Source organism: Cetorhinus maximus, chromosome 21, assembly GCF_964194155.1.
Source record: "Cetorhinus maximus chromosome 21, sCetMax3.hap1.1, whole genome shotgun sequence".
Classification (NCBI taxonomy): Eukaryota; Metazoa; Chordata; class Chondrichthyes; order Lamniformes; family Cetorhinidae; genus Cetorhinus; species Cetorhinus maximus.
Window position 1 is genome coordinate 12,381,454 of NC_135899.1, and position 14,247 is coordinate 12,395,700.

Consider the following 14,247-nt stretch of genomic DNA (forward strand, 5'->3'; position numbering starts at 1 on the left):
ATTAGGCTGGATGGCTGGTATTTCAGCCAGTACAGACACGATGGGCCAAGTGGCCTCTTTGTATCATAACCCCTCCAATGATTCTAAGAATCTTGCAGGTGTTTACCTGTTCGAAGATTAACATCACCTTTAACTTACTCGGGCTAAATAAAGTGGAGCTGTTTCCAGTAGCAGAAGGGCTGGTAACAAGAGGACACAGATTAAGGTAGTTAGCAGAGAACCAGAGGCGGCACGAGGCAAAAATATTCCACGCAGTGAATTGTTGTGATTTAGGAATGTGCTTGAAAGGGTGATGAGGGGTGGGGTTGAACTGGCTGGATAGCTCTTTCAACACAGACACGACAGATCGTGTGACCTCTTGTGCTGTATCATTCCATGATTATATGAAGGTAAAAACCGTTTGCCTGGGGGAGAAGAGGAAGTGATTAGAATTGGAATCTCTGCCTGAAGAATAAAGACTGCAAGGCATCAACAAGGTGCTACTGGCATTTGCAGTCTCAGACTGCCTACTAATTGACGAGCAGGATTAGAGACTAATCTGTTCTGAGGCACTGTGAGATGGCTAACAACTGTTTTTTGTCCCTTCAGCAATATTAATCACACAGGATGACACTGTATTCACAATACAGTCAACAGGCCGATGCTGGAGACAATGCTCCACACAAGCCGCCTCCTGCCTTACTTCATCTCACCCTATTGTGTTAACGCTGAAATGGTGGTGGTTTCTAAGAACCATGACAATACCAGGCATCTCATTTATCCTAAAGCTTGATTTCAATTTTTCCAAGACTGGGTCTTGTGAAGACTACATTTCCATTGATAAGTGATGTCTGTTACCTCCAGTTACTGACTGTCTCAGCTTTACGTTTGAGGAAGTGCACTCAGCTCAGGAAAGGCCCCGGGTTCCATCGTCTTTACTAAATTCACAGATTGTGGAGCGGTTGCAGGCTGGGGAGTGCCTAATACCCACCGGTTGGCACCATAGTACATTCACTAAGTCAGCAGGGATGTCAGACTCCTGTGTTGCACTTGCCTTTGAGTACACACGGTTTACTTTCAAGAATGGTATTATAGGGCGTAAGCTTTACTCTTGTGGCGTTGCCAGCCTCATGACTCTAATTCTGCATGTGCATCCTTGATTTTCATCACTCCACTATTGGTGACTGTGCCTTCAGCTGTCTAGGCCCTGCTTTCTGGAATTTCCTCCCCAAACTCCACTTCTCTATCTCGCTCCTCCTTTAAGACGCTTCTTTAAACCGACCTGTTTGACCCAGCTTTTGGTCACCTGTCCTGATATCTCCTCACCTGGTTCAAGATCAAATTTTATTTGATAATCACTGCCATGAAGTGCCTTGTGATGATTCACGATGTTAAAGGTACTAAATAAGTTGCAAGATAGGTTGAATAGAACACTCAGCACTCTGTCTGCGCTTGCACTTGACTAATGGTCATTTGGTTTAGGCAATCAAGGTTGATTATCACCCTTGAGACCATTCACCTTCAGGGGTGACACTTTTTGGGAGTTGGGAAGCATTCCCAATGTAACAAAGGCACCAATATTATCCATTTTACTGGAAGTGCTTTGATCGTATTTGCTTATAATGTTATCTTATGCCTGCGAAATAAGCAGCTAAATGACTAAAGCAGACTTTGTGTGTCGCTTGCTGCAGAGTTTTAACTTTTTTTTTTGTGTTCCTTCTACTCAGATGTCCATCACAAAGTCATCCATTTGGTCGAGCGCGCTCCGCCACAGGCGCAGCCAGCCACTGGAGGGTCTTCCTCGGCGGGTGCTTCCATGCCACACCCCGGAGGCACGCGAGGGACTCCAGCTGGGCCCCATGACAGAAATGCCAACAGTTATGTGATGGTGGGCACCTTCAATTTGCCAGTCAACCTTCTAGACCCTCAGCAGATACAGGTCAGTGGTGGAGAACCGAGGGTAAGGGGCAGCAAGTGGAGCCACCTGGTTAGAGGCAGAGTGAACCCCCTCCCCAACGCTGCCCCCCGCCCCTCCCCCCTCCAAAAAAAACTGTATTTTAACCTCAGGTGGCATGTCAGGCTTTCTGCTTCCTAACTATTGCAAGCTCTCTGCATGCGTTCTTCCAAAATAACACAGAGTGCCTCCATGACACTGAGAATGGCCTGCGAAAATTCGTGGCCTATTTCTCCACCTATGATCCTTAGCAGCAGCAAGTATTTGCATTCAATCTAGTGCCGTTAAGATAAAGAAAATATTCAAAGGGACTTTATAAACAGGTGTAGCAGAATGGATGCCCAGCCAGGAAGAGAGAAGTTAACTGGGCTGGCCAAAAGCTTGGTCAGAGATTTTGACAAGCATTTTGTTTAAAAGGAGGGGGAGGCAAAGCGTTACAGAGACAAGTCCAGAAAGTAGGATGGAGATGGCTGATCGTTGTTGTAACAATAGTTGGATGAAAGCGCCAGAGGGGAGGAATCCCAAGTTCCTTTTGAGTTGTCGGGTTTGGGGAGCGGTTTGCTTGGGATGGAACGTGGGGGATGTGAGCACAATGCGTCAACAGTAACAGACCTATCCTTTCTGAAGTTTCCCACGCTCCAGATCCCAGCTTTTCCATCAAAATGAATCTGCACTGTCCTGACTGTGGCCCTCGTATGCTAATTGCAGTAGCTGCCAACCTGTGCTGTTTTAATGGCGGTTTTCATTCTCATTCCCAGAGTTCAGACTTGGTTGTGTTGTTAGAAAACTAGTTGAGAGTGTTAGTGGCAGTTTATGAGCCAAACAGTTTTAACATGCTTTGAGATAACTTGTGTAAGTTTATCCAAACTCTCCAATAGGCCTGTAACTAGCAGCACTTCATCCTAGCAATGCTTCTCTTCACATATTCAAACCCAAGTTTGAAGGGACAGAATCTATACTTGTAGCATGGCATTTTTCCACAGTTCAGCAATGAATATATTAGAAGTCTTGAGTACAACACAGGGCCACGTGTTCACTGTCACACTTCAATAACACTGCTATTACCCTGAAGCAGTGAGTAACACCACAGAAGATGTCTGGTGGTATGAAACCTTAACATGCCCAGCGTTAACAGCAGGTTTTCAGTAAAGTGTTACACTATATTTTGCATAGCAAATAGCCAAGGCTGCATATTAAGTCTGTTACCTTCTTATGCAAACCAGTATGGTGGCAGATATCCCGCATAGATCTTATAGCTGCGCTTGCTTTTAGGAAGGCTCCCAGGTAACTGCGGATGCATGCACGTCGCAAGGGCGTGTCTTTTTTTTTGTTATATGTGTGTGTTCCCCGATAAAGTGACACTGATTTATAGTGTGGGGTACATCCACACGGGTGCTGCAGTGTCGTCCCGATGATGTTTCCTTTCCGTATTGTTACAGCAATCAGTACAGCAGGTGATGGCAGGTTTGGGTGAGGCTGGTCGGAATACACGAGTCACAACTTCCACCGGGGTAAGTGTAAGTGTGTGTCTTTGACTGTACTTGGGCTGGGAGTGGGGTGGTGGGGGGTGGTGGGAAAGGGTTATCAGGTGCACAGGCTGACTGGCGCAGATACGACCTTTTAAAATTTTTCCTTTCAGCATCGAAAATTGAGTTGATTCTCTCAGGACTCCCAACCCTGCAAACCTTTCAACCGAGTATATTTGCCAGTTCAGTTCCAGCTTCCAAAGCTTATTTCATTGGTTGTTTGGTCTAAGCTGAATATTTTGCCATGTTTACACCATGAGTATTGCACGTTATGACACTCAGAAAGCTGCACACTGCATACTATTTAAGCTCCTCGTTTCGGTGGGATATTAGAATTATTGGCTGTATTAGGCTAGCATTTTATATTTTCCCACCTTAAAGACTAGCAACGGACATAATGAGGCAGTAGAACATGCAGTTAAGGGGAATATACCCATATGGATGGAAAGGTTGTTGCATGGCAGAAAGCGTAGTGGTAAAAGGAAGTTATTCTGAATAATGAGGTATGGTGTCCGTCTTGGTACCACTTGTATTTACTATATATCACAGTGGTCTGGGTTTAGGCATTGACAGAGTCAAATTGAAATTTCATTGACTGAGTTGATGAGGATTGTAATAAATTGTGAGAAAGGTTGCGAAAGACTGCAGGGGGATACAGGCTAGCAGGATTGACAGTCCGGGTTAAGTGTAAAAGTGAAAAGTGTTACATTTTGGGTGTAATGTATTTAAAAAGGAGCAGAGGGAGATCTCAGTTGACAGAATAGAGGTCGTCAAAGATGGCAGTGCAAGTAGGGTTGGATCTAGAAGTATAGAGTACAAAAACAAGTGAGGGGGTCAAGACTGATCTTGTACAAGACTGTAGGGCTATTTTTCTTTCAATTCTTGGGATGTGGGTGTCGCTGGCAAGCGTTGCCCATCCCTAATTTTTCTTCAGCGGAGTGGCTTGCTAGACCATTTCAAAGGGCAGTTAAGAGTCAACCACATTGCTGTGGGCCAGATCAGGTAAGGATGCCAGATTTCCTTCCCTAAAGGGCATTTGTGAACCAGAAGGGTTTTTACGACAATCGATGATAGTTTCATGGTCACCATTACTTAGACTAGCTTTATAACTCCAGGTTTATTGCCGGAATTTAAATTCCACTAGCTCCCATGGTGCGATTTGAACCCATGCCCCCCAGAGTATTAGCCTGGGCCTGTGGATTACTCTTCCAGTGATATTACCACTATGCCACCATCTCCCTATCTCACTCCATGTCGGAGTGTTGCCTACAGATTTGGGAAACGCATGAGAGAAGCAGTGGATGAGGTATGGGGTAGATTAACTGGAATGTTGTCAGAGATAAGGAGTTTTATGAAAATTGGCAGAAGTGTGGACCATTTTCACGAGAGCTGAGAAAACGGAGGGATGACTTGGTAGAGGTTTTCAAAATTAGAGATTTATCAATTTGCTTTCACCCCTTGACAAGCGAGAAACAGGAGGGTGCAAATCAGATAAGCACAAGAGGCTTGGGGAAATGAATAAAATTCTTTCATCCGCATAGTTGTTAAAGTGTGGAAGCTTTTGTCACAAACCATTGTTGAAAGCCTTTAAAAGGCATTTAGGTTGCTATTTGGGAATAAAGGAATATTACAGGGGTATGGGTGGTAATCAAGAAAGTGGGATTAGGTTCGAAGGCTCATGGGAAGGAAGAAATGAGCACAAAATTGAATGGTTGAATGTTTCTCTGTTTCAAAACATTTTATAACTAGAAGAAGTGATGTGAGCTTTAATATTTTCTACCCTACAACGGAAGCCATTCTTTTATATTATGCATTTCGTTGAATGTGCTGTTTAATAACATTGTTCATGTTTCTGAAGGAGTAATCACCATAGTGCAACCTAGGTCGTAAGGTTGTGCAAAAGCAGTTCTCTCTGTTTCCTTCCACCCCCGTTGAATACTGGGTAAACGCACAGCTTATTGTTTTACTAAGCCAGGCAGCCCTGGAAGATCCCAGCTACTAGTCCTGGTTGTGGATTGATCTGTCCACAGTCAGGGTGGCACCATATTGAGGATGGGTGCAGTGACTGTAGAGAGCTGCAAGCAGCAAGATTACTATGCAGTAGCTCTTGCTAGGAGTTATATAACTGACCTCAACAAGTACACCCCCATGGTAGAACACCCGTTGTGTGCGAAACATGGTAATTAGGATGAATTATTGGAGAACTGCTAGTGCTCCATGTAACCGTACTAAATGTTAACTAGTGCCTCGGGGCGTTGCCGGTGCGGCGGGGTGCCTCGGGGCGTTGCCGGTGCGGCGGGGTGCCTCGGGGCGTTGCCGGTGCGGCGGGGTGCCTCGAGGCGTTGCCGGTGCGGCGGGGTGCCTCGGGGCGTTGCCGGTGCGGCGGGGTGCCTCGGGGCGTTGCCGGTGCGGCGGGGTGCCTCGGGGCGTTGCCGGTGCGGCGGGGTGCCTCGGGGGCGTTGCCGGTGCGGCGGGGTGCCTCGGGGGCGTTGCCGGTGCGGCGGGGTGCCTCGGGGGCGTTGCCGGTGCGGCGGGGTGCCTCGGGGCGTTGCCGGTGCGGCTCGGGGGCGTTGGCGGGGTGTCTCGGGGCGTCGCCGGTGCGGCGGGGTGCCTCGGGGCGTCGCCGGTGCCTCAGGCGAGAAACTAAGCTAGGAGAAAGTTACGGATTACCTGTTGAGTTGCAGGTCAGATCTAACCCTGTTGGATCCCGTCTGACACCTGTAGCAATCAGATCTGTCTCATCACGCAATCAGGAAAACTTCGAAGATGTACTTGTGCCATGAACTTGTGTGTGTTGCTCTTCAAGGTTGTTTTCACGATGTGACTCATGTTCTGGTGACTGTTTAGCAGGATAACTCATGTTGATTCATGTGCAAACGTATGCTGATGAGACCTAGATCTCAATCTCTAGGAATGGTTAAAATCTAACCGATCACTGTGATGTTCTACGCGCACTGAGCAATAGGACCTGTCCCTAATTATTGCGGAATGAAGTACATGATATAACGATGGGGAAAGGATGCAATTTAATTAACATCATGGACGTGTTACATAGAATATACCACACAGAAACAGGCTTTTTAACCCAAATATTCTATGCTGGTGTTAATACTCTTAAGGGCCTCCTTGTATTCCATCTGGCTTATCTCAGCCTTTCAGTATACGTTTCCATCTCCCTTTTCACTCATGTACTCTCGGGTTTATTTTTTGAAAGCACCTAAGCTATTCACCTCAACCACTTCCATGGCAGCTGGCTCTACAGTCGCCATGACCTACGATGCTACTTTCAATGATTTGTTTACCAGGATCCCTAGATCGTTTTGCTCTTCTACTCGAAGTGTAGCCTGGTACAACAAATTCCTTTGTGCTGGAGCCACCCCTGGTGTACTCATACCAGAGCAAAATACTGCAGATGCTGGAAATCTGAAATAAAGACAAAGTACTCAGCAGGTCTGGCAGCATCTGTTGAGAGAGAAACCGGGTTAATGTTTCAGGTAGATGACTTTGAGTGTACAAAGCCTTGAATGACCAAATGCAAACGTAGGAACATCCAGCACAGAAAGAGGCATTTTCTCCATCATGCCTTTGCTGGTTCTTTGAAAGAGCTGTTCAATTAGTCCCATACCTGCTCCCTCCCCTGCTGTTTTCCCATAACCCTGTAAAATTTTTCTTTTTAGGTATATACTGACTCCCTTCTACTATTAAATTTACTTTCACTGTCTTTTTGGGCAGTGCATTCCAGATCATCATAACTTGCTACGTTTAAAAAAAAAACCCAAAATCCTCATCTTTTCTTCCCCACCCCACCCTTTGCCAACTACCTTAAAACTGTGTCCTCTCGCTTCTAGCCCTCCTGCCAATAAAAACAGTTTTGTCTTTATTTTCTCTATGGAAAGCCTTCACAATTTTGAACACCTCTATTATATAACATTCAAGCAACGTTATTGAATATTCACCATTTCACTGGATGAGTACAGCTCCAACAACACTTGAAGCTTGATAGCATCTAGGACAAAGCAGCCCGGTTGATCGACAACTCATTCACCAACTTAAATGTTCAAACCCTGCAAAATAATTCACTGGGTGAAGTGATTTAGAGATTTGAGAACAGTGTGGATTTATGAGATTTCCCTGTGCAGTTGATCTTTTTCACCCAATGTATCCTGACCTCTTGCATCAGTTGTCAGCAAGCTTAATGTCACCAGTGACATGTACATTTTACGATCTGATTACCTCGTGCTGAATATTTCAGAAGCAATGATTGAAGATGAAGGAAGACATATTTATCGATGTCCCAAAAAATTCTGTCTCTGATGTGACCATTTCTGCTCTCTGGCTCCTTGAGATCTTTCCCTGGTTTCAAGCATACAGTAATTTCCATAAGCAGGTAATGTTTCTGTCAACACACGTGATCTGGCAAAGTATGAACCCGTCTTTCTACCATCTCTCTTTCTCCGTCCCCCCTAAAGAAACTTGGTTAACATAAATGTAATTGCTTGCATGCTAATCCGAGAGTAATAGAATTATTATAGAATACTAAATAATTAAGCTCAGGCAACATAAGCAAAATCCAAATTGCCAGGTTGTACTGAAGTGTTGTCTGGGCTAATTAACAAATCTTGATGGAATTTCTGCATCTCTGGACCTCAACTTGTGACTTGCCTGCCTATGGTGCTGTCACCAGAGCTGAGATGCAATGCTACTTCCCTTTCCACTTACTATCCAACGAGGTAAAGCAAAATATCCACAGAGGGAAATCCTGGAATCCTCAGCATAAGTCACTGCAAGGGCACTAGTAATCCATTAAATTTGGGAATTATTTTTCCGCAGTCTCTGTCTTTCGCTTTGCATGTCGATAGTGTGGCTGCATTTGAAATAAAGAGTTTTAACATACCGGGTACTTGGGCACAAAGCCATATCTGATCATTCTCTGCAATGTGCTGGATCGTTCTTTGGAATGACCCTCGAGCGAGTTATTGCTCATAATTGTTTAATGTAAGCTATGTATCAGCGTCCGTATCTGTCTGTCTTTCATTCGTGCATTTCTGCTGCAGCAACTTCAAGTGTTGCGTTCATATCACTACGACATTTAAAAGAACAGGCGAGCAGTCATTTGGAATGTACAGATAGCTATCATAGAAACATACAAAATAAGAGCAGAAATAGGTCATTCGATCCTTTGAACCTACTCCACCATTCAATATCATGGCTGATCCTCTAGCTCAATGCAATAATCCAGCTCTCTCCCTATATTCCTTGACGCCTTTAGTATCTAGAAATCTATCTATTTCCTTCTGAAATATATTCAGTGTCTTGGCCTCCACAGCCTTCTGCGGTAGAGAATTTCGCAGGTTCACCACCCTCTGAGTGAAGAAGTTTCTCCTCATCTCAGTCCTAAATGGTCTATCCCATATCCTGAGACTGTGACCCCTTGTTCTAGACTGCCCCCCCAGAATTTTCTACTTTTCAATGAGATTCTCTCTCGTTCTTCTCAGCTGCAATGAACACAAGCCTAGTCTACCCAATCTCTCTCCATACGACAATCCTGCCACCCCAAGAATCAGTCTGGCGAACCTTCACTGCCCTATCTATGGCATGTATATCCTTTCTGAGGTAAGGAAACCAAAACTGCACACAATACTCCAGGTATGGTCTCACCAAGGCCCTGTACAGCTGCAGTAAGACATCCTTGCTCCTGCACTTAAGTCCTCTCGCAATGAAGGCCAACATACCATTTGCCTTCTTAACTGCTTGCTGCACCTGCATGCTTGCTTTCAGTGATCGGTGTACAAGGACACCCAGGTCCCTTTGTACATCAACATTTCCCAATCTATCACCATTTAAACAATACTCTGCCATTCTGTTTTTTCTATCAAAGTGGATAACTTCGCACTTATCCATGTTATACTGCATCTGTCATGTATTTGCCCACTCACAACTTATCTAAATCGCCTTGAAGCCTTTTAACATCCTCCTCACCATTCTCATTTCCACCAAGTTTCATAATGTCAGCAAACCTGGAAATATTACATTTAGTTCCCTCATCCAAATCATTGATATATATTGTGAATAGCTGGGGCCCAAGCACCGATCCCTGTGGTACCCCACTAGTCACCGCCTGCCACTCCGAAAATCCAGAAACATTATGTTCTGGAGTCAGAACGTTAATTGAACTTATCAAACATCTTTTCTAAAAGAAAACAGACTGATGGTTCTAACTTGTAACGAACATGGTCATCCAGTTCATATTTAACTTCGTTTGACTTTGTGGCCTTGAAAAGGCTGACAGCCTCACCTCAGCAGCATTGTGCATGATGCCCAACATTCCTGCAATTATTGACAGCACAAACGGGCTAATCTCCCACCAAATTTGCTTCCTTGTCTCTTTCCGCATGAACCTCCTAATCTCTTCCCTGCTCACTCCCCATATGCTTTCCTCTTTTTCAAGCAGCCATCTTTAATCCCTCTTAAAAGTATTGATGGACTTGACTTCGACACTGCTTTGTGGCAGAGAATTCTGTAATCTAACCACCCTCTGTGCAAATAATTCTGATCACCGTCAATGTGTGCTCTTGTCTGACAGATTGTTGATCATTATTTAATTATGAAGGCTGATAATAGGATTGTGATTTTGAATATTGTCTGACATGCTGAGAGAACCACCACAGAAGACTGCCCAATTTCTGCTATTTGTAACTGGTGTATTGATGATATCATGTTCTCATTTAATTTCTGGGTCTATAAGTGATGATGATCCATAGACTTAGCAATGCTCACATCCCATGAAAGGATAAAAAGAATACTCCCCATAACCTTCTTTGCTCCAAGGACACCAATCCCTGCTGCTCCAGTCTCTTCACATAACTGAAGTTCTTCCCTCAAACCTTCTGAGTTGCTTCTGAAAATTAAATTGCCCATGTACGTTTTCCGGTTTTATGTGAATGTTTACACTGGAAGACAACTTTTCATTTCACACACCCTAGAAAGACCAAACGGGTTGGGACCTCATTCTTTACAAATGTGAAGACTTAGATCTGATAGAGGTCTTTAAATTTGAATGGATTGGGCAGGGTAGACGTGGAGGGAATATTTCCACTTGTGGAAGAATCTAAAAGCAGGGGCCATAAATACAAGCTAGTGGAAACATCTAAAACTCAGAGCTGTAAATACAGGATGTTGGAAGAATCTAAAACTAAGGGCCATAAATACAAGATGATGGAAAATCTAAAACTAGGGGCCATAAATAGAGGATGGTGGAAGAATCTGAAACTGGGGCCATAAATACAAGATGATGGAAAATCTAAAACTAGGGGCCATAAATAGAGGATGGTGGAAGAATCTAAAACTGGGGGCCATAAAGACAAGATGGTGGAAGAATCTAAAACTGGGGCCATAAATACAGGATGGTGGAAGAATCTAAAACTGGGGGCCATAAAGACAAGATGGTGGAAGAATCTAAAACTGGGGCCATAAATACAGGATGGTGGAAGAATCTAAAACTGGGGTCCATAAATACAAGATGCTTACTAATAAATCCAACGCGTGTAAAGAGAAATTTCTTCACTCAGAAAATGGTTAGAATGTGGAACTTGCTACCACAGGAGGTGGTTGAGGGCCAATAGCTTGGATGCATTCAAAGAGCCAGTGAAGACTCGATGGGCCGAATGGCCTCCTTCTGCACTGTAAAGATTCTGTAAAAGGGAAATTACATAAGTACGTGAGAGAAAAGGGAAAGGCTGAGATGGAATGGGAAGAAACTCGTGTAGAGGTGAAATACCAGCACAGACTGGTTGGGCTGAATGGCCTGTTTTTAAGCTGTATGTTTGACCTTGGTATTTATTTGCCACCTGAGAGTTTAAGACCATGAGTGCTATAGTTCCCTGGCATCGATATAACTGCAAATTTCAGCAGGCGTAATTTGAGAAAAGCACCAGAGTGGGAAGGCGTTTACTTTAATTCGGTCTTTCAATCTTTTTGGACAACAGCAGCTGTGAAATCCTTGCTTTTGCGACGACAGTTTTTTCTTTGTGTTCTGCTGTTGTCCAACTGAGTTGATGCTTTTCATTAAGTTTGTTTTGCATGCACTAATCAGAGCTTTCATGCTGGTGGATTTTCAGTCTGCCAGAACTTAAATTTGTTTTGTGTCACTGACTATCAATGCTAAGCATTTTTATGGCCCTTTTAGCCAGTCGGTTGCAGCATTGAGTTTTCTGCCACTAGGTGATGTAGTTTGCTAATTTACAGCAGACACCCAGTGGCTTAAAATCCAGTACTGCAGGATCACTTACTTTATAATGGCAAAAAAAAACATTGCCTGCTCTGTGTGTCAAGGTGTAGGAGTATTATACTAAAGTGAAATTGTTATCGGCACCCTTCACCTGTAAAAGGTGATGGACGTGCAGCAAGCAATCCATTTCAGATGGGCTGCCTTCATCTGGCCCATCTTTGCTGATCAATGAACAGGCCAATCCTCGAGAGGCAGGTTCTGTCACAAATGCTGCACGTGAAGCTTCCAAGTGTTGTTGTAGGTTGAATTCAGCGTTGGGGCCTGTAGTCACTGGTCATTGTGGCGGGTGCATGCCAGTCCACAGGAGGTGTTACCATTGTAGTTACTGGTCATTGTGGCGGGTGCACGCCAGTCCACAGGAGGTGCTGCCATTTTCCTGCCTCATCAGCTAGTGATTCCCGGGGGTGATAATCAATGTTTAAGACCTTCATGTTATGCTTACAAGTATCCTCGAAATGGAAGTTTGGGTGTCCTACTGGTTGTCCGGGACCAGCTACCTTGACATACGAAGGTCCTTGGGTATGTAATCATTTTCCACCCTGCAGACGTGCCTGAGCTAGTGAAGCTGTCCCTGTTTGAGTGCTAACAGACTTGGGAGTTCTGCCTTTGAGAGGACTGCCGCATTTGTGATTTTGCCCTGTTAGGATCTACCCATATTACACCACAAACAGCAAAGATGGAAACTGTTGAGTTTCTTGATAGCTTTTCACAGCCATCCAGCAAGGTACTGAGAACACAGGCCTTCAGCTTGTTCCTAAGGCTCAGCTTACACATTTCATGAATCAGCCAAAGGTGGTAGCTGCTTTCCTTGTGTGTGTCAAGGGACAGATTATTGGTCGCCATGGACCCAGAGCAACAGAGTTTGCGAACCACTTCCAGTGGGATGTTATTTAGTGTGATCAAGGGCGGAGAAGCAACACCCTGTCCCGTAACCATCGCTTCTTGACCACAGCAGTCAGGGAGAATAAGTTACAGGCATGGGGTAGAAAGTCCATGAGTCTTTGTAGCTGAGTTTCCATGTGGACGACTAGCACAGCATCATCAGTGTAGAGGATTTCTCTGACCTGGGCGCGATGTGTTTTTGTGTTTGCTTTCAGTCTTGGTAGATTGTAGAGCTTGCCGTTTGAGCTAGTGTGCAAGTAGACTCCTTCCTGTCAAAATGGTGGACGGCCTGCTCTAACAACGTGCTGCTATGCCTGACATTAATTGGCGGAGGTGATTAGAAAGGCCAAGGTTGGAAGCGGCAAGCAGATGAGGGACAGTGAGTGGGAGAGAGGGCCATTTTTCAGTTGGGCTTTTCTTGGGAGCTGGGGTCTGGTGTGATGTGAGGCTTGAGTGTGGGGCTGGCTGGGAGAGGAATGGAGGCTGGATTGACCCTGGGATTAGCTTTTTGGAGTTTGGGTTGGGGGGGACCCTTCACTCCACTCCAGCAATACAGGAAGCTGTTCTCCTGGCTCTGTGGGTCCAGCTGGGGGAGGCCTCACTTAATAACCAGAGGCTATATCTCTCCAGCCTGGTTTCTTTTTTTTAGTACTGAGCGAAGGGCAACTTGGGAGTACCCTCTCCTCATTGGGGAGCAAGTCCCGCCTGCTGGAGCTGCCGATAACTGAGATTGCTGGCAACTCCATCACTTCTAGCCGTGCCAGGAAGGCATCAGTGGCAGCTGCTGGGACTGCAGGAGAAGACGACCAAGGCCTGTGGATCTCCGGAACAGGCAAGGCTGGGGTCTCGGGTTGGGAGGATTTGTGTAGGTTAGGGAGAGGGGTTCCTAATAAATGCTGGATTATTAATTTAAATATGTATTATGGGAGTGAGCTTGGGAAGGTGGTGGGTGGGTGGACGCTTGCCTGCCCTATTTTACATGCTTCCCCCCACAGGAAACATGCCTGCCGGGGGCATGTAAAATTCAACCCATTATTTCTTTGCGCTTTTCTTTATTGCCGCAACATTGGGCTCATTTTAGAAACCACTAGATGTTGTAATGGAAAGATGGCTAGGTTGATGTTCTGGGAGGCTGAAATTAAAATTCTCGATGGGTCCTTCACCATCCAAATGCACCTTGTGATCTATGTAATTGTCAGCTTCACTCTAAGCCAAAAGATTGTGCATTCAAGCCCCACTCCAGGGCTCGAGAGTGTAACCCAGACTAACATGTCAGGGCAATACTGAGGGAGTCAAAGATTATTGCCTTTTGAATAATGCATTGAATTGAGGCCCCATCTGCCTGCTCCAGTGGTTTGAGCAGATGTTGAAATCCCTAAGAACAATTTGAAGAAGAACTGAGAGTTTGGTGTCTTGGCCAGTATTCTGGCCTCAACCAGAAAATTGAACAGACCATTGCTGTGGTATTCGTCTATGTCACAACCTTTGACCCGGAAGCAGTACCTGTAAGGAAAATTTGTAATTTCTTTAGTATGTCTATGGGATCTAAAGAATGTTTGAAAAGGACTTTTGAGATTGCATCAATTGTATAGGGATCAATTGTAATTTTTTGGATAAAA

The 14,247-nt window shown here is 44.9% G+C and overlaps 1 protein-coding gene across 1 annotated transcript in view; it reads left to right on the forward strand.

Annotated features, from left to right (window-relative positions):
- LOC144695681 (large proline-rich protein BAG6-like) overlaps window positions 1-14,247 on the forward strand; it is a 92,376-nt gene that overhangs the window by 17,324 nt on the left and 60,805 nt on the right. Inside the window, exons 4-5 of the mRNA XM_078566618.1 lie at window positions 1,707-1,918; window positions 3,373-3,444. Coding sequence (XP_078422744.1) covers window positions 1,707-1,918; window positions 3,373-3,444 — 284 coding nt within the window. The remainder of the gene's footprint in view (window positions 1-1,706; window positions 1,919-3,372; window positions 3,445-14,247) is intronic.